The sequence below is a fragment of the Dromiciops gliroides genome, chromosome 4, assembly GCF_019393635.1.
Source record: "Dromiciops gliroides isolate mDroGli1 chromosome 4, mDroGli1.pri, whole genome shotgun sequence".
Taxonomy (NCBI): Eukaryota; Metazoa; Chordata; class Mammalia; order Microbiotheria; family Microbiotheriidae; genus Dromiciops; species Dromiciops gliroides.
Genome location: NC_057864.1, coordinates 455,503,755 through 455,523,628, shown reverse-complemented (window position 1 = coordinate 455,523,628; position 19,874 = coordinate 455,503,755). Strand labels below are relative to the sequence as shown.

At 41.7% G+C, this 19,874-nt stretch overlaps 1 protein-coding gene across 2 annotated transcripts; it reads left to right on the top strand.

The window, feature by feature from the left end:
* Window positions 1-212: 212 nt before the first annotated feature.
* On the top strand, window positions 213-19,797 carry SLFN11 (schlafen family member 11). Of its 2 annotated transcripts, XM_044005088.1 has the most exons (6): window positions 213-294; window positions 1,006-1,171; window positions 9,858-10,932; window positions 14,150-14,278; window positions 16,929-17,655; window positions 18,561-19,797. In XM_044005088.1, the coding sequence occupies exons 3-6, from the start codon at window positions 9,867-9,869 to the stop codon at window positions 19,354-19,356; spliced, it is 2,718 nt and encodes a 905-aa protein (XP_043861023.1). In that variant the 5' UTR covers window positions 213-294; window positions 1,006-1,171; window positions 9,858-9,866; the 3' UTR covers window positions 19,357-19,797. The 2 variants fall into 2 exon arrangements, with proteins under 2 accessions (XP_043861023.1, XP_043861024.1); XM_044005089.1 differs by lacking the exons at window positions 213-294; window positions 1,006-1,171 and adding an exon at window positions 8,344-8,368.
* The last annotated feature ends 77 nt before the right edge of the window (window positions 19,798-19,874 follow it).

Genomic DNA, 19,874 nt, shown 5'->3' with positions numbered 1-19,874 from the left:
TTTGATCAATTTCCTAGACTATTTCTCTTTCTTCAGTCTCACTAGAAAATGCACTATTTAACCTTTCTATTTCCTTAGGGAAAGGAATTCGGGTAAATACAAGAAAGGCAGAGAAATGCTTAGTTTCATTTCTCCTGAAACACTTGCCCCTTTCATCTCCTCCCAAAACTTCTCCTCTTATCTTGGTCTTTCATCTACGATATACAGAATTAGTTCATCCAGATTCCAGAATTCCAGGAGATTTATTTTCTTTTCAATATCTCAAACCAGAAGACACTTTAAATCCATTCTAAGGTAAGAATGAGCCCAATTGTAGAAAATCTCCTTCAAGGTTTATGAACAGGAGAGATTTTAGAGAGAAAGTATTAGAAGGTAAATGAAGGAAGCTTCTGGGGTTAGTTATCAGCTATTGGAGACAGAGTATCCTGTCTCTGAAATCAATCATTTAGCAGGAAACAGGGTAAGTTAACTCTTTCTATTCTTGTCTGGCTTCTTTATCTTCCAGCTCTTAGCACAAATCTCTCATTTTCTACTTTGTGAATTCTGATCTCCCCCTGGAGTTTAGTCATCTCTATGGGAAGGGCAAAGCACTCTTTGCCAAGTAAACTCCAAACGGGGTCACGGAGAGTTAGATATGACTTAATAGGAGTGAACAACAGCACTTCCCCGTTTTGCCAATTTCTCTTTTGCCGCCCTTTGTATCATCCAATAATTAGCTACCTCCTGCTGGAAAGGGAAAGTTGGGGTGGGGAATCGCTAGCTGCACTCCACAGTAAGGGAGGAATTAATTAGTGATCTCTGTATCTGTAAGAGTGGATTTGGATAGAAGCCGAGATGTATGCCAGATGGCCAGTGGCAGAGGCTTGAGAAGGGCCCCTGCCCCTCTGGTAAGCCCACCTTTCTAATGTTCAGAACCTTTCATCAGTCATATTTCAGCCAGGCTCTCTAGGCTGAGGTCTGCTTTAAGAAGCCCAGTCTGACGTCATGGGCTCTGTTCCCTATTAGCAGAGGCGCAGGGTCGGTGAACGTGGCAGTGATCTGGCCCGTTTGGGGCGGGCAGCTGAGATATAAAAGAGCCGTTTGTTCCAGCTGACAGAATCGCGAGTTCCGACGTGAGACTGTCGTGGCTAAGAGCACAGGAAGCTGAAGGGCATTCCTATACGTTCCTCCGGTAGGTACCTTTTTTTTTTTTTTTTTTTTGGTGAGGCAATTGGGTTTAAGTTACTTGCCCAGGGTCACACAGCTAGTAAGTGTCAAGTGTCTGAGGTCGGATTTGAACTCAGGTCCTCCTGAATCTAGGGCCGGTGCTCTATCCACTGTGCCAACTAGCTGCCCCCATGGTAGGTACCTTTTAGCCCAGGACCCTTGAGATTTCAGAAAACTAGTCTAAATACTGCTCCTGTGGTACCTAGAGCTGGAAAGAACTTTAGAGATCTTTGAATGGGATTCTTAAGTTTCTTTATGTAGTAGTCATGGGCCCCTTGGGCTGCAGTCTGGGGAAACCTATAGTCCCCTTCTCAGAATCATCCTCTTAAATGCATAAGATAAAACATAGGAGTACAAAGGACAGTTACCAAGGACATTGAATTATAGTATCAAAATATTTTTTGAAAAAAAGTTCACAGATTCCAGGTTAAGAAGCCCCGTTTTCCAGGAGGGAATCTGTCCCCCTTAGTTTACAGAAGAGGAAACAGAAACTTAGAGAGAGGAAGAGATTTACTAATGGGCTCAAAGATCCATTGGATTCCAGCTTGGCAATGAGGGTTAAGTGATTTATACAGCTAGCAAGTGTCAAGTGTCTGAGACCAAATTTGAACTCAGCTCCTCCTGAATCCAAGGCTGGTGCTTTACCCACTGCCCCACCTAGCTGCCCCGTATTCCAGATCTTTTAAGTCCAAATCTCCCCTCCTTCTCTCCCCCCCACCCCGCCCCATTACTTTCCTCCATAATCAAATCAATATTGCTGTTGCTTCTGGGAAGGGTGTCTTCATCTGGAGCCAGCTTTTTACCAGCTCTAGAGAACTAAATTTTCAATGTGAGCATTTATTTCCACTTTGGAAATAGGCAAAGACTACAATCAGGGCTTGATCTATTATTTTGTGGATTGTCTAGACTTTAAAAAAAGTGATAAAGAAAATGTTAATATTGCTGATTAGGGGACAGCTATGTGGGTGCAGTGGATAAAGCACAGGCCCTGGATTCAGGAGGACCTGAGTTCAAATTCGACCTCATACACTTCACACTAGCTGTGTGACCCTAGGCAAGTCACAACCCTCATTGCCCTTCCCCCGCCCCAAATATTGCTGATTAAACCTAAAAGTGTGTCTGTGGGTACTAACATTTATATAGCGATTTTAGGTTTGCAATGTACTTTACATATATTGTCTTGGTTGATTCTCACAATTGCCTTGGGAGGTAGCTGCTATAATTCTCCACAGTTCACATAGGAGGAGACTGAGCCAAATTAAATAACTTTCCCCAGGGTCACACAACTAGTAAGTGTCTGAGGCTGAATTTGAACTCAGGTCTTCCATACTCCAGACCAGAGCTCTATCCACTGGGCCACCTGGCTGCCTGAATAGAATATTTATGTCATCTTCCAGAGACAGAGTGGTTCTATGTTGCCTTCCTTGCAAAGAATTACACCAGAAACTTAGAGAATTTAGGTTTATGGCCCAGAGGGGAGTCTAGTGCTGTGTTTCATCAAGGAAACGTCCTGTTTCTTGAGGAAACAAAGCGGGGAACTGTAACAATTGGAATGACAGTCACCTGCTGGAGACTTACTGTAGAAGAGTTCTGCCTATGAAACAAAGGTCTTTGAGGGCAAGACCAGGAGTCTTTTCTTTGGCATCAGGAAATGACGTTGGCTAGTGGGAGGAAGAAGGAAGAGACTAGCGCTCTGTCTGTCTCTTTCCTGAGGACTCCGGCAGAGAAGGGGGCTAGAAATGCGCTCTCCCTTTAATAGATAGGAATCTAGGCCTTTCTTTCTCTCTCTCTCTCTCTTTTTTTTTTTTTTAGGCAATGGGGGTTAAGTGACTTGCCCAGGGTCACACAGCTAGTAAGTGTCAAGTGTCTGAGGCCGGATTTGAACTCAGGTCCTCCTGACTCCAGGGCCGGTGCTCTATCCACTGCGCCATCTAGCTGCCCCCCTTTCTTTCTCTCTTTATCAAATTCTTATTCTCCTTAATAAATGCTTAAAAGTCTAACTCTTGCTAAAGCTTATCATTTATTGGCGACCACTCATTGGATATTTTAGACAGTTTAGCTAGCATTTTAGCCCTTAACAGCTGCCACCTTCCTGATTGAAAGGGGTAGAAGAAGGTTTATGGAGGGTTGTCCAGACACGAAGCGGGCCTTGTTTCCAGGCAGATTTTGATCACACGCCTAGGCACAAGGCTCACCAGGGGGAAGTAGGGGAGGCTGTGGTTAGAACTTGTTTTGTGGGGGCAGCTAGGTGGAGCAGTGGATAGAGCACTAGCCCTGGATTCAGGAGGACCTGAGTTCTAATCCCACCTCAGACACTTGACACTAGCTGTGTGACCCTGGGCAAGTCACTTAATCCCCATTGCCTTGAAAAAAAAAAAAAAAAAAAGAACAGAACTTGTTTTGTGACAAACAGGTTGTTTCGCTCTGGCCCACACCCAATTTTTTGAGCAAAGCTGGATTGTTGCACCAATTTTTTTGTTTGTTTTTGTGGGGCAATGAGGGTTAAGTGACTTGCCCAAGGTCACACAGCTAGTAAGTGTCAAGTGTCTGAGGTCAGTTTTGAACTCAGGACCTCCTGCATCCAGGGCTGGTGCTTTATCCATTGCGCCACCTAGCTGCCCCCTGTTGCACCAATTATAATGTGCCTCCAAAGACTGAGACGGGGTCCATACCATTTACAGTCAGCTAAAATGGCAGAAATGTCTATACAAACAATAATTCCTTACATTTGTATTGAATTTTACAGTTTTCAAAACATTTTCACAAAAATTCATTTTATTTGCTCCCCAAAATGTTCCCATGAGGAAGGCAAGGTCAACACTGTTGTTCCCATTTTATAGACAAAGAAACAGCCTAGGTAGGAAGGGGTAATTTGCCAAAAATTACATTTAAGACTAACAAGTGACAAAACCCAGGACCTGAACCTTTCTGTCAAGTATTCTTTCTTTCTTTCTTTTTCTTTTTGGGCAGGGCAGTGAGGGTTAAGTGACTTACCCATAGTCACACAGCTAGTGTCAGGTGTCCTGAAGCCAAATTTGAACTCAGGTTCTCCTGAATCCAAGGCCGGTGCTTTATCCACTGCGCCACCTAGCTGCCCCTCAAGTATTCTTTCTTAACTCAGCAGGTAGTTCTCTCCAACTGTGTGCCTCTAATGACTTTTACCAGAGAGATTTCCCTGCTGAAAGATTTAAAAACTACTACAGGAAACTCACCTTTGCAGATAGAATTATCTTTAAAACTTTGATGCCAGAACCTATTGTATTTTCTTTTTTTGTTTTTTTTTGTTTGTTTGTTTGTTTTTGCAGGCAATGGGGGTTAAGTGACTTGCCCAGGGTCATACAGCTAGTAAGTGTCAAGTGTCTGAGGCCGGATTTGAACTCAGGTAGTCCTGAATCCAGGGCCAGTGCTTTAACCACTGCGCCATCTAGCTGCCCCCTAGAACCTATTGTATTTTCAATCTTAAAAGTATTTTTTTTCCAGTTACACTTAATACAGATTTCAACATTTGTTTTTATAAGATTTCAAGTTCCAAATTTTTCTCCCTCTCTCCCTTCCTTTCCCCTCCTCAAGACAGAAAGCAGTCTGATATAGGTTATATATGTACAATCACATTAACGTATCGTATTTTCAACAAAATATTCCACAAATTGAATTTTTAATATTTTGAAATTTGAGGTGTACAGGTAGATAAAACTGTAGAATTTTATTTATTTCAGATAGAACTGAAGGGATCTGTGAGATCATCTACTCCAACCTCCTTATTTTAAACAAAAGGAAACTGAGGCTCAGAGAGGGTTATACGACTTGCCCAAAGCTGAACAACTAATGGCAAAGACCTAGAAGGTTGAATGTGAATTTTTGGTAACATACCAACCAGGTCAAAGTTATGGTAGGAGCCACTCATCATTTGCATTATGTTGACACAAATTTAACAGTCTGCTTTAGTCAGACACAAAATGAAGCCAAGCCCAAAACAGCAGCAGTTGCTCTCCCCCCGCCCCATACTTCCGTTAGCTTGTTTTTCTGAAGGAAAGTTTTTCTTTTTTTTGGAAGAGTTTCTTGCTTTAAAAAAAAAGTCTACGTCGCTTTGTCCAAACCTAGCAATAAATTTGTCAGACTGAAAGTTTAAATGAGAGGAGGCATGCATCCACAATATTCATGTAGAATTCAAATCCTTTGGAAAAGGTTTCTAAACTCTGGCAATTTCAGTTCAATTTGATGATCATTTGTTAGTAGTTTTCTAGGTGCTAGGTACTTTGCTAAGCACAGGAGATTAAAAGGCAAAAATGAAAACAGTCGCAGCCCATAAAGAACTTTTATTTTTGTATTGCTCTGTGTAGAAAGTTAGGTAGATGATCTGAACTGTCTTTTTGCCTTCAAATCACTGCTACTTTGAAAAGGGGTTGCTATTTTGGGGATGGAAGGCACAACTAGAGCTGAAATTGTAGCAAGGAAGCCTGTTACCTCAATGGGCTCCCACCTCAACGTTTAAAGGCAGGTGGCATTAAATATGGAAAAATAACTAGGGCAAAAACTAAGTTGGAATGAAATTCAGGTTACCAGCAATGTTGGTATTTTTCAGACACCTCAAAGTAGTTAAAAAAAATTTTTTTTTGTTATTGCTTTTGTGCCAATTCAGTTCTATTGATGCAATGGATACAGAGAAAAACAGAATACACTTAGAAACAGAAGGGTCCTGAATGGATTACTTGTTCTTAGGAATAGAGAAGCTTTTACAATATAAAGGATAAAGACTGTCACTCCCAGAAGTCTTTGGAATTGTCACAATTAATTGTCAGATAAGAATTAGGCTTATAGATCCTTACTCAAGCTAGAAGAGACTCTGAAGATCATTTAGTCTGATCTTATCATGTGACAGATAAGGAAACTGATATGTAGAAAAGGGAAGTGAGGTGCCTAAAGTGGCAATACTAGAACAAAAACCATCTCCAGAACCCTGATAACTGAGGGGGCTTTTTCTGTCCTAGAGAAAGCTGAAGAATATGCTTACTGATAGGGATATTCTTTTGGAGAGATGGTTGCCATAAAATTGGTGGTATAGCTTTCACATGGTTGCAAATCTGTGGGGACAGCTAGGTGGCACAGTAGATAAAGCACCAGCTCTAGATTCAGGAGGACCTGAGTTCAAATCCGACCTCAGACATTTGACACTTACTAGCTGTGTGACCTTGGGCAAGTCACTTAACCCTCATTGCCCCCCCAAAACCAAACCAAAACCAAACCAAAAACAACCCAAATCTGTGCTTATTCTCTTCATCCTCAGCAAGGACCTCTGACATCTTCTGGTTCTGCTTTCTCAATCCCCTCTTTTTATAGCTGACAAAATGAAGTTCAGAGAGTTGAAACCCCTTGCCTTAATTGACACACAATTCTTTTGTTTATTTTTTTTGCTCATGTTTATTTCTTCAATTCCTTTTTCTTCTTATTCCTTTTTTTTTTTTTTTTAGTGAGGCAATTGGGGTTAAGTGACTTGCCCAGGGTCACACAGCTAGTAAGTGTTAAGTGTCTGAGACCGGATTTGAACTCAGATACTCCTGACTCCAGGGCTGGTGCTCTATCCACTGTGCCACCTAGCTGCCCCTCTTCTTATTCCCATAGCTAACGATTTTTAAAATGGTATTTTATTTTTCCTCAGTCTATGTAAAGACAATTTTTAACATACACTTAAAAAATTTTGAGTTCCAAATTTTCACCTTTTCCTAAAGCATCCCCCTGAGACTGTAAGTAATTTGTATGGGTTATACGTGTTCAAACATGCAAAATATATTTCCATATTAGTCATGTTGTCACACACAATTTTTACCTACCCTTGGTCATTGAAAGACAAACTGAGGCCTGGGAAAGACCTTCATTTAGAAAGGCTAAGGTTACCCAATGTATCCTGGAACATCATCAGTCGTCTTGACTTATATCTTGCCATTGGAGGAGAGTTTGAGACTGATGACTTTGCATAGCTCTTCCTTACTTAAATCCAATTCATGCACAAGTCAAGACATTAGCCTCGTGATGTCATTGGTCCTCTTCCAATGAAGGATGAACAACAATAAAATTTGAACTCAGGACTTCTTGGCCTCAGACCAAGTACTCTATCCTAGGCCCAAAATTAAAAATAGATGAACAAATAGATGAAAAAAGAAGAATGAATGAAAAATTGCTTAATAAGCATTTTCTCTATGCCACAATATAGTTCAAATTCAATTCAACATCAGCAATAAAAACTCTGAAAAATCCATTTGTCCAGTGACTCAGTTTTTGAAAAGATAACTTAAAAAAACATAGGCCATTTGTTTGTGTGTTTGCTATGGGAGGGTCATGGAGCCTTCTAACTGGTATTTCTTTTTCTTCACTTTCACTCTTGTTCTATTTAAAAGAAAAAAATTCTCTCATGTGTATCTATTGAAGCACTATATTAAATTAGGATGATAGATTCTAAGCTCTTGAGATTGCTGTTTCTGATTAATATATTGATCTATGTTGGGGAAAAGATGATGTTTGTGAATATGGTGCTGATTTAATGAATAATCTTACCTGTTTCTTCAACAATTTTTGTTATGTGTATGTTGTTTGTATGCTGCTCAAGTTGGCATTATGGTTTGGTTTTAAAAAAAGAAAAAAAAGGGTGCAGCCAGGTGGTACAGTGACTTCAGGGTTGGCTATGGACTATGTCACCTAGCTGTCCTGAAACAAGGTCTCTTTTATTTATTTATTTTAAAAATAATAAACATTTTTATTTAAAGTATTGAGTTCCAAATTTTGTCCTTCCTTCCCTCCCTCTTCTCTCGTCTCTCTGAGGCAATAAGCAATCAGATATAGGCTATATATGAGCAATTACATAAAACATTACCATATTAGTCATTTCATGTAAGAAAACTTGAATAAAAGAAAAAAATGAAAGAAAATGAAAAACAGTATGCTTCAGTCTGTGTTCAATCACGATCAGTTTTTTTTTCCTTGGAGGTGGATAGTATGTTTCAACAAGGTTTCTTTTTTTTTTTTTGCAGGGCAATGGGGGTTAAGTGACTTGCCCAGGGTCACACAGCTAGTAAGTGTCAAGTGTCTGAGGCCGGATTTGAACTCAGGTCCTCCTGAATCCAGGGCCAGTGCTTTATCCACTGCACCACCTAGCCGCCCCCTCAACAAGGTTTCTTTTTAAAATTATTTTTATTGATGCCTTTTGTTTTTACAAAATTATTTATTTCCAAATACACCTCTCTCTGCCTCCCCTTTCTTCTCCCCCAAGCCAGTGAGCTTGTTAAAAAGATTTTAAAATAAAATAAAAAACAGGGAGAACACATTAGCAAAACCAATCAACCTACTGCATCATGTCTGACAGACACTATATGTAATATCCCACACTCATAGCCTCCTTGTTGTTGCCTTTTGTTCTCAAAGAAGGTCATGACATCAGGGTGATGTCATGACTTGACTTGCAGTAAATTGGATCTAAGTGAGGGATGGAGGACTGTGCAAAGTCACCAGCCTCATTCTCTCCTCCAGAGCCATCTGGATAGCATGACAAGATAGAGATCAGGACAACTGGAGGTGGCCCCTGGTGTTTCAGACAATTGGGGTTAGGTGACTTGCCCAGGGACACACAGCTAGTAAATGTCCCTGATCAAATTTGAATTCAGGTCCTCCTGACTTCAGGGCTAGTGTTCAAGCCACTGTGCCACCTAGCTGCCCCTATAGCCTCCTACCTTTGCAAGCAAAGGAAGTGCTTTTTCTCAGTTCTTCTTTAGGGCAAGGCTTGATAATTATGATTGCATTGTTCAGGTTTGCTTTTTAATTTCCCCTTGTCCTTTCCATTTACATGTCCATTTACATGGACATTTTATTGTTTATATTATTTTCCTAGTTCTGTTTAATTCTCTGTATCATTTCCTATAAATTTTCTGGTGCTTCTCTGCATTCTTTATATTTTTCACATCTTATGCACAGGAGCAATCTGTTACATTTATGTGCCACAATTTTTTTAGCCATCTTCCAATCAATGGGTGTCTATTTGGGGAAACTAGGTTTCTTTTTTCTTTTTTTAAATTCAAAAGATTTCCTAAGTGAGAACAGGGAAGTTGATCAAGCATGACAGATCTACTGAAAACAAGAAACGGGGCAAGTAAAACAAAAGACTTATGAGGAGTGCCTTGTGAAAGATTCAAATTCAGTAGTCAAGGTTTTATTTGTTTATTTGTTTGCTTTTTGGTAGGGTAGTGAGGGTTAAGTCACTTGACCAGGGTCACACAGCTAGTAAGTGCCAAGTGTCTGAAGCTGGATTTGAACTCAGGTCCTCCTGAATCCAGAGCTGGTGCTTTATGCACTGCGCCACCTAGCTGACCTCGACAGGCACTATTTTTGCCTTGCTTTGTATCCCTGTTGCTAAGCACAGTGCCTGGCATATGGTAGGTGCTTAATAAGTGTTTAATGACCAACTACTTTTGGTCTGGAAAGGAGTGAAGGAGAGGGAGGGAAACAGGGAATAGGGCTCTTTGGCCAAGACACATGGTAAGAAGCAGCAGAGAACAGAAATATGCTGTCTCCTGAGGGAAGGAAGCTCTAGCACAGTTAATCACTGTATTCACTGTGTAATCTGTATGCTTGCTATTCAACAAGTGACTGCAGTTTGTTTCTCCTAGAGAAAGAACATGGATACACTTTGTGATCATTTGCATATGGAACCATCATATTCGGACTTGGTTATTAATGTAGGCAAAGTCACTCTGGGTGAAATAAACAGAAAAAAGTTGACAACATCTCAGAAGCAGCAAGAAAGAGAGAAAATCACCAAAGCTGTATGTGCATTGTTGAACTCTGGAGGAGGAGTGATCTACATGGAAATGACCAACAATTGTCTTGAGAACACAGAGATGGGACAGGATTTAGAAGAACTCTTAAGGGACTTTGTTCATCCTTTCCGTTTTCTTGACTATTTTGCAACACTGTCACAAGAGAACTGTTATTTCCTTTTTGTTAAATCTTGGAGCAATGGAGTTTCCCCTGAGAAAAGCTCTACCATACCCCGTATTTGTAGTCAGAGTGTGGTTCTGTGGGAAAGGAGTGGCACTAGCACTAAAAGGATGAGCCCAAGCATGGTCGTCGACTTTCTGAAAAATAAAAATAAAAATAAAAATAAAGAGAACTGTGATGGAGAGGAAAGACCACCTGCTAAAAAACGATTAATGACTGTGAATCCTAACATCGAGGACCTTGTTGCTTCAGTATTCGAAAGAAACCATCTTGAGAAAGGAGAAGTGCTACCATTTTCAGAATCAATGTTAGTAGAGTTTAAAAGTTTCTCAACCGACAATATTGCCAACTATGTAAAAGACATAATACCAAAGTACATTTCAGGGTTTGCCAACACAAAAGGAGGATACCTCTTTATTGGTGTGGAGGATGGCACCCGGAAAGTTCTGGGAGGCTCAAAGGAAAATGTGAACCCGGATTCCTTGAAAAAAATAATCAAAGAAAAGATAGACAATTTGTTTGTTGTACACTTTGGCCGCGATGAGTATTCAGTAAGCTATACAATCAAATTTCTGGAAGTGCATGACAGGAATGAACTCTATGGCTACGTCTGTGCAATCAGAGTGGAACCATTTTGTTGTGCAGTGTTCTCACAAAGGCCCATTTCATGGATTGTGAAGGATGGGCTTATAAAAAGTTTATCACCTGATGAATGGATGGATATGATTTTGGGTACTGACTCAGGTAAAAGAAAAGAAAAAGGTTCCTTCCTCCTATTCACTGTCTTTTCAGATCACCCCTATGGTCCTCCATTGTCTCCTTTCAGCCTTTTGTACTTGGGCTATGAACAGTAATAGTAAAATTAGTAATAACTGACATTTACATATCACTTTAAGAAGCTCTTTACCAATATCATTTCCCTTGAGACCTACAATAACCCTATGAGGTAGATGCTATTATTATTATTACTTACAGGAAACTGAAGCTGAGAATGGTTAAGTGAATGCTAACTAATTGTTTGAGGCAGGATTTGAACTCAGGTCTTTTTCACTCTAAATCTGCCCTCTACACACTCTGCCACCCAGTTGCCTTAGAGGCCATTTACAAGCAACCCATCTTCAGGGCTTGTGGTGTGGGGACTCTAGCTCGTACTCTATTCTTTTATTACCAAGAACAACCTTGAAATTAAGTGGAGGAGCACTAATGGTTCTTTTTATAAATTCTTCCTGAAGTTAAGATTCTCCCTGAGGAGTCAAGTTTCTGAAGTAATTTTTGGTGTCTTAGTTCACACCCAGAGCAGAGTCATTGTAAATGAGCAGATTTGTTTGGGAACAATGATTCTGGCTGGTCTGCAAAAGAAATAAAAACCATATTGGATCAAATCAATGTCCTTCCAGGTAATTTGTCAGTCAGTGAACAGACATTTATTAAATGCCTCCCATGTTCCAGGAACTATGCTAAATTCTGGGGACATAAAGAGAAGCAAAAGATATTTCCTGCTCTCAAGGAATTCACGATCTGATGAGGGAGACAGTAGGCAAACAATTATGTACCAACTCGGCATAGACAAGATTGTTTTGAGACCATCCTCTAGCATTAGAGAGTCCCTTCTGGGATGATGTAGTGTTGCCCTATCAACTCTTGTTTTCTAGAACTGGGCTCACAGCGCTCTCCTCCCCCAGTACAAGTGCGGCTGTCAATAGGTTAAGTCCTTGTCCTGGTATATAGTTTATGTCTAAGGAAAGGCTTGTGAGCCAGCAGGAGATGTTGGGGAGATGACCCCTTAGTGACTTCGGATGCTGAGAATAACATGTAAAACAATGGGCTTCAACTCAATATAAAGTTTTATTGGAAGGAATGAGAAAGAGGGAGAAGGGGAAAGAGGTAAAGGGGACCTCACCTACAACTCAGGCATACATATGAACAGAGTATAATTCATGTAAGGGCACTGCTATGTTGGGGAGTACAGAGACTTGGGTCCATTCAACAGCATAGGGGTTCTCCAGCAGGAAGGGAGGGGATGCTCTAGCAGGGAGGGGCCCTCCTGCTGAAGGTGGGGGGCACCAAAGTGCCCTTCTGAGGGTAGAGTTCTTATACTATGATTTTGGATGGGCTCCTTGGAGCTGGCAGAGTTGTCGATCAGGGGTCAGGGCAAAATATTATTTTGGGGTTTGTCACCAGGGAAAAAAACAAGCTGGTGGTAGACAAAATATTACTTGGGGGACACAGATGGACTAACCTTCAAAAATGTTATTGTCATTATTTTTCTGAGTATGTTCTGTAATCTTCCAGCCTCCCTTAAGGGGAAGCTGTCATGGAGGTCTCAGGACTTTCAAACCTAACCTTATAACAAGAATTAAGTGGGGGCAGCTAGGTGGCGCAGTAGATAGAGCACTGGCCCTGGAGTCAGGAGTACCTGAGTTCAAATCCGGCCTCAGACACTTAACACTTACTAGCTGTGTGACCCTGGGCAAGTCACTTAACCCCAATTGCCTCACTAAAAAACAAACAAACAAAAAAACCCCAAACAAACAAAAAAAAGAATTAAGTGGGAATAATCAATAGAAGAAAGGCACTAGAATTAAGGGGCATAGGGAAGGCTCACTGTAGGAGGTAGGATTTTAGGTGGAATTTGAAGGAAGCTATGAGGTAGAGATGAGGAGGGAGAGAAACACAAGCATGGGGCACAGCCAATGAAAATAGCCAGATTAGAGAAGGGTTTTCTTGTTCAAGGAACAGCAAGGGAGCCAGTGTCACTGGACTGAAAACTCTGTGGGGTAGTATAAGGTGTAAGGAGACTGGAAGGGTAAGAGGGGGCCAGGTTGTGAAGGGCTTTGAACATTAGACTTTATATTTAATCCTGGAGATGATGAGGAGCCAGTAGAGTTTACTGAATGGGGGCGGGGGGACAGGGAGGATGACATGGTCAGACCTGCACTTTAGGAAGTTAATTTTGGCATCTGAGAATGGCCTGGAGTGGGGAGAGACTTGAGGCTGGCAGCTCCACCAGCCAGCTATTGCAATAGTCCAGGTGTGTGGTGATGAGAGCCTGCACCAGGGTAATGGGCAATATCAGAGGAGAGAAGAGGGCATATAAGAGAGATATTATCAAGGTCGAATCGACAGGCCTTGGCAACAGATTGAACGTGGCAGTGAGAGATCATGAGGAGTCAACAGTGACAGCTAGGTTGCAAGGCTGGGTGACTGGGAGAATGGTGGTACCCTCAACAGTAATTGTCCTTCATTCTCAAGGAGGACCAATGATCTTGGGGCCGGCGGGGGGGGGGGGGGGGGCGCGTCTTAACTTGCACATGAATTGGATTTAAGTGAGGCAGAGCTGTGCAAAGTCTTCAGCTTCACTCTCTCCTCCAGTCCAAAGGCAAGACAAAAGTCAAGAAGACTGGTGATGGCACCACCTTCAAGTGGGAAGTTCGGAAGAGGAGACAGTTTGGGAGTAAAAAATAATGTGTTCAGCTTTGGATAGGTTGGGTTTAAGATGTCTTCAGGATATCTATTTTGAGATACCCATTAGGCAGTTAGAGAAGTGAAACTGGACAGCAGCTGAGAGGTGAGGGCTGGATAAATTGATTTGCCAATCATCAGCACAGATAATCGAATCCATGGGAGTTGAGTTCACTAGATTCCTTCAGCTCAGCTCCAAGAGGCAGGATCCAGATAAAAGGGTGGAAGCTATAAAGTCCATTTCTTCTTAACCTAAGGAAAAACTTCAGAATGAGAGACATTCCAAAGTTGGATGGGTTGTCCCAGCAGTATATTCTCATTCACTTGGGGTCTTCCAGCAAAAGCTGACTGACAACATAGAAGGTATGTTGTGGGGTGGATACTTGTTCCAGATGTGGTAGATCTGAGGTGGCTTCCAAACCTGATGTTCTGTTATTCATTGAGGAAGGGACAAGTGGAAGCTAATGATTTTTTTTTTTTTTTTTTGGTCTTTGTTAAGATGTTTCACTTCTGGCTGAAAACTTTGACTCTCAGTTGAACCTGGACGATTGCCCTCCCCTCAGCAGACCGGTATATTGCAAGAAGGACTTGGAACATAAGGAGACACTTCAGAAACAGTTGTTCCCAGGTAAGTGGTCCAGGCCTAAGACCTCAAATTCTCAAGATGTTTGGTGCATTTTGAGACAAATGGTCCTGAAATGAACCTTTCTTGGGCCCATTGACTTTGTTTTGTTTTGTTTTTTGGTTAGGCAATTGGGGTTAAGTGACTTGCCCAGGGTCACACAGCCAGTAAGTGTTAAGTGTCTGAGGCCGGATCCGAACTCAGGTACTCCTGACTCCAGGGCCAGTGCTCTATCCACTGCGCCATCTAGCTGCCCCGGGCCCATTGACTTTGACCACATGTAATGTGTGTTGTGGATGTATAAAACATAGTTGCTCACACAAAACAGGGTAGAATAGTAATCAAATTAATGAATCAAGGTTCTCTTGACATTGCTTTTATGAGACACAATTATTGAAAAAAAATTTTGCTCAGGGATGCGCTAGGTAGCACAATTGGTAAAGCACCAGCCCTGGATTCTGGAGGACCTGAGTCCAAATCCGACCTCAGACACTTGACGCTTACTAGCTGTGTGACCCTGGACAAGTCACTTAACCCTCATTGCCTCACAAAAAAAGAAGAGGAAAAGATGAACCAGTTCTCATTCTGTTAGTTCCAACCCAAATGAAAATTTTTGAGTATGGGGTCTCGTGGCCAAGCAGGCATCTACAAGCCAATTACCAGCCTAGCTAAGTTTAGAGCAACTTATTAACCAGATTCTGAACTTTTTTTTTTGCATAGTACAAGAAGTTGAGTCTACTAATGTATGGAGGAGTTGCATTTTGTGTGTATTATGGTAATATAGGCATACCTGTGAAATCATGGACATATTGAAAGTATATTTTGAAATCCCTATTTGAGTGTGATTTCAGAAAGGTGTCTGCTGAAAAATTACTGCCCCTGATAACAATAACAACAGTGATGATGATGATAACTAGCCTTTATATATCACTTTAAGATTTGCAAAGCATGGGGGCAGCTAGATGACACAGTGGATAGAGCACCGACCCTGGAGTCAGGAGTACCTCAGTTCAAATCCGGCCTCAGACACTTAACACTTACTGGCTGTGTGACCCTGGGCAAGTCACTTAACCCCAATTGCCTCACTAAAAAAAAAAAAAAAGATTTGCAAAGCATAAAAAAAATGTAATTGGGAAATAGCTATACGGCAGCTAGGTGGCACAGTGGATAAAGCACCAGCCCTGGATTCAAGGAAGACCTGGGTTCAAATGTGGCCTCAGACACTTGACCCTTACTAGCTGTGTGACCCTGGGCAAGTCACTTAACCCTCATTACCCTGCCCCCAAAAAATGTAATTGGGAAGATTTGCAAAGCATTTTACAAATATAATTTCATCCTTACAATAACTTTGTAAGTACGTGCTGTCATCCACATTTCATAGTTGTGGAAATTGAGGCTGACAGAGACTTCTAAGGGCAGCTAGGTGGTGCAATGGATAGGGCACTAGACCTGGAGTCAGGAAGGTGTGCCTTCAAATCTGACCTCAGATACTCCCAAGTTATATGGCCCAAGGCACACAACCTCTGTCTCCCTCAGTTACTTCATTCTATAAAATGGGAATAATAATAGGACCTACCTACCAGGGTTGTTGAGAAGCTCAAACAAGATATTTGTAAAGTGCTTGCCACAGTGCCAGCCACACTAGGCACTTAAAAATGCTTGTTTTCTTCTTTTCTTCTTCCCACCACATTACCATTTTACAGATGAAGAAACCGAGACTCAGAATGGCTAAATGGTTTTCCCATGGTCATTGACCAAGTTAGGACTCAAACCTAAGTCATCTGATTCCAACCCAAGGGCTCTTCCCACTGCACAGTTCTACCTCAGTATACCTTAGAGCTTTTCACTTTTAAAGAACTTTACACACTTTGACCTTTTTCTCAGATGTAATTTAAAATGGCAGTCTAAGCCATTGTCCCAGAGTGGGATGGGCCACTCCAGGTGCTAGAGGTTTTGCAGTATCGAGAGTGGTACAGTCACCAGAATATCGTATTAGTAATTATAGGTTCAAATACCAGCTCTTCTTATTGCTTGGGGGATCTTGTGCAAATTCCTCAAGCTCTCTGGGCCTCGGTTCTTCGTCTATAAAATGAGGGCCTTGGAAGAAATGTCCTCAGTGATCCCTTCCAGCAGTCTTTTTTTTTCTTTCTTTCTTTTTTTTTTTTTTGGCGGGGCAATTGGGGTTAAATGACTTGCCCAGGGTCACACTGCTAGTGTCAAGTGTCTGAAGCCAGATTTGAACTCAGGTCCTCCTGACTCCAGGGCTGGTGCTTTATCCACTGCGACACCTAGCTGCCCCCCCCCTTCCAGCAGTCTTTAGCTAAAGAGCAATGGGAGGGGGCAGCTAGGTGGTGGGCACAGTGGATAAAGTACCAGCCCTGCATTCAGGAGGACCTGAGTTCAAATTTGACCTCAGACACGTCAAGTTACTAGCTGTGTGACCCTGGGCAAGTCACTTAACCCTCATTGCCCCACCCAAGATAAAATAAAATAATAAAAAAATGAAGAGCAATGGGAAGGAAAGGTGATAGTACTCATACAGTTCATGACACTGTACACATTGAGGAAAGAGGTACTAGAGAAAAAGCTTCAAATGTCACTATTTCTCTTGAAATGCTTGAGTGGTTCTCTAACTTCTTATTGTTTCCATGTCTAGTACCATCAGAAGAGATAAAATACCATCCAGATTCCCTGTGCCAGGAGCTGTTCTCAGAACATGAAGGACTGGAAGAGTTAATGAATAAACAAATGTACAAGGAAGACTGTTCCAAAGGAATACTGATATTTTCCAGAAGCTGGGCGGTGGATATTGGCTTGCAGGAGAATCCCAGAGTGCTTTGTGATGTTCTTCTAATAGCCACTAACAGCTTCCCAGTTCTGTATACCGTCCTCAGGGAGCCACCTCCTTATGAAGAGGACTATTCCATCTATACTGCCCGTATGTTAAAGCAAAAGTTGGTGAACACTGGCGGCTACACTGGGAGAGTGTGTCTTATTCCCAAGGTTCTGATCCTGAATTCTGGAAGTGATGCAGAGGTCCTCAGGAGCTCAGGCCAGCCCATCCCTTACCCATCATCTTACAAAGTGACTGACGAGGAAATGACAAACCTGTTGCAGTCCCTGGTGATAGTCTTGCTCAGCTTCCGGTCCTTTTTAAGTGACCAGCTTGGTTATGAGGTTCTAAACCTGCTTACAATTGAACAGTATAATGTGGTTTCAAAGAATCTTCACAAGACTCCAAAATTGTTTGTCCATGGTTTTCCTGGAACAGGAAAGACAATTATAGCCATGAAGATCATAGAGAAAATCAAGAATATATTCAACTGTGAGAAAAAAGAGATCCTCTATGTCTGCGAAAATCAGCTCCTAAAGAATTTCATGAGGTGAGCCACCCTCTGTCCTGAACTCATGTCCTATGGTTAAAAAAAAAAAATCTATCTCAGGCAATGACTGCAGTAAGTGAGAGCCTGATTGTCTGATTTTAAATTGTCCATCCTCTCTGTTTTTCTTCCTTTACCCCTCCTGTTGTCTGTTTTCTGGGTATGTTGCAACTCCCCCATGAGGAAGTACAGGAAAGAGAAAGGAGATGAATGAAAACTAGTCCAGTTTGACAGCATTAGGAGATTCAAGGCATTGGGGACCCACTTGTGTATTTCCGATATCCACTTCAATTCCGTTCTTCCACTAGCACAGATGAAAAGTTGTTGGAAGAGAACTGGCCAAGGTGGGAGGTGCATGTTCTCCTGAAGGCATTATGGCTACAGGGACTCAGTGGCTCCATAGTCACAGAGGGGTTGGCAAAGCTTAAGTGTGGAGGAGAGGGAGTGGGAACACATATGAGTGGCATAGAGGAATGGAAGTGGCATCTGAATTGCATCTTTTTGGAGGAGGAAGAAAGAGCAAATAGGGTTAAGTGACTTGTCCAGGGTCACACAGCTAGCAAGTGTCTAAGGTAAGATTTGAACTCAGATCCTCCTGGCTCCAGGGCTAGTGCTCCATCCACTGTGCCACCTAGCTGCCCCAACTGAATTGCATCTTAAAGGAGGGATTTCAATAGGTAACCATCATAGAATTTGTGCTGTGTGTGTGTGTGTGTGTGTGTGTGTGTGTGTGTGTGTGTGTGTGTGAGAGAGAGAGAGAGAGAGAGAGAGAGAGAGAGAGAGAGAGAGAGAGAGAGAGAGAGAGAGAGAGAAAGCAAACAAAGTATGGAGGACAAAGAAAGATAATTTCTGGGTGAGATCTGATTTTGCTCCCTGTCCCCCTATCCCCTGGCTTTTATTTTCCACAGAAAGAAAGATATCTGTGAAGCTGTGACTCGGAAAGGTTTCCTGTCAGACAACTTCATGGAAGTTAAGCACATTATCATTGATGAAGCTCAGAATTTCCGCCAGGAAGATGGTTCCTGGTATAAGAAAGCCAAGGAGATCACTCAGAAAAGTGGGGTTTCCCCAGGGATACTTTGGATCTTCTTAGATTATTTTCAGACCACTCACACAGATTATAGTGGACTTCCTGCTTTCTCAAAGCAATACCCCCTAGAAAGGCTCACCAGAGTAGTCCGCAATGCAGATCCGATAGCAAGATTTATTAAACAAAATATGGAAAGGATCAAAACAAATCCCCCATTTAATATCCACCCAGATTCTTTGAAGATACTGGATGAAGCTTGTTGGTCTTCAGGGGTTCAGGGTTTCTGTAAGATCAGACAGAACTTGACAATGCAAGATATTGTGACCTATGTAGCAGAAGAGTGCAAAACACTGTTCCAAAGGGGTTATTCTTCCAAGAACATCGCTATTCTGTTCAGCACACTCAAGGATGTAGAATATTATGAAAAACCACTAAGAGAAGCAACTAAGAAAATCAGGGGGTTCAAGATCAGCATTGACCCCGAAAATAGAGACAACTATATTGTCCTTGACAGCATTAGGCGCTTTTCAGGGCTAGAAAGGAACATCGTGTTTGGGATTAATCCTGTCTCAACCATTTCATATGTTTCATACAATCTTTTGGTCTGTTTGGCTTCAAGAGCACTCACACACCTCTATGTCCTTTTTCATGGGGAGGAATTAGGTGCTGAGTAAGAAGTTTAAATAGAGCTCAGCTTCCCAGCATTCCATCATAAACAGCAACACAAACAGCAAGCTTGAGTAAAAGAACAGGAAAGAAAAACAATGTCCATAAGAAAATTACCTCTCAGCTGGGGTGAAAGGTCAGTTAGCCAATAAATGTTTATTAAATGCCTACTATGTGCTAGGGAGGGGAGGTGGATTTTTGTTAATTGAAAAAGAAAATAAGATATAATTTTGAAAAAAGAACCCCAAAATGAATCAAGGCTAATTGATGGCTTCAATAGAGTACCAAGATGTGAATAGGATCCTCAAAAGTCATCAGCATTTTTCCTCAGGATCAATAAAAACCAAGAGGAAATGATGGAAAGAGATACTCCATTCAAAAAAACTACAAAAAAATTTTGTTTGTTTGCTTTTTGTTTTTGTTTTTGTTTTTTGCAGGGCAATGAGGGTTAAGTGACTTGCGCAGGATCACACAGCTAGTAAGTGTCAAGTGTCTGAGGCCGGATTTAAACTCAGGTCCTCCTGAA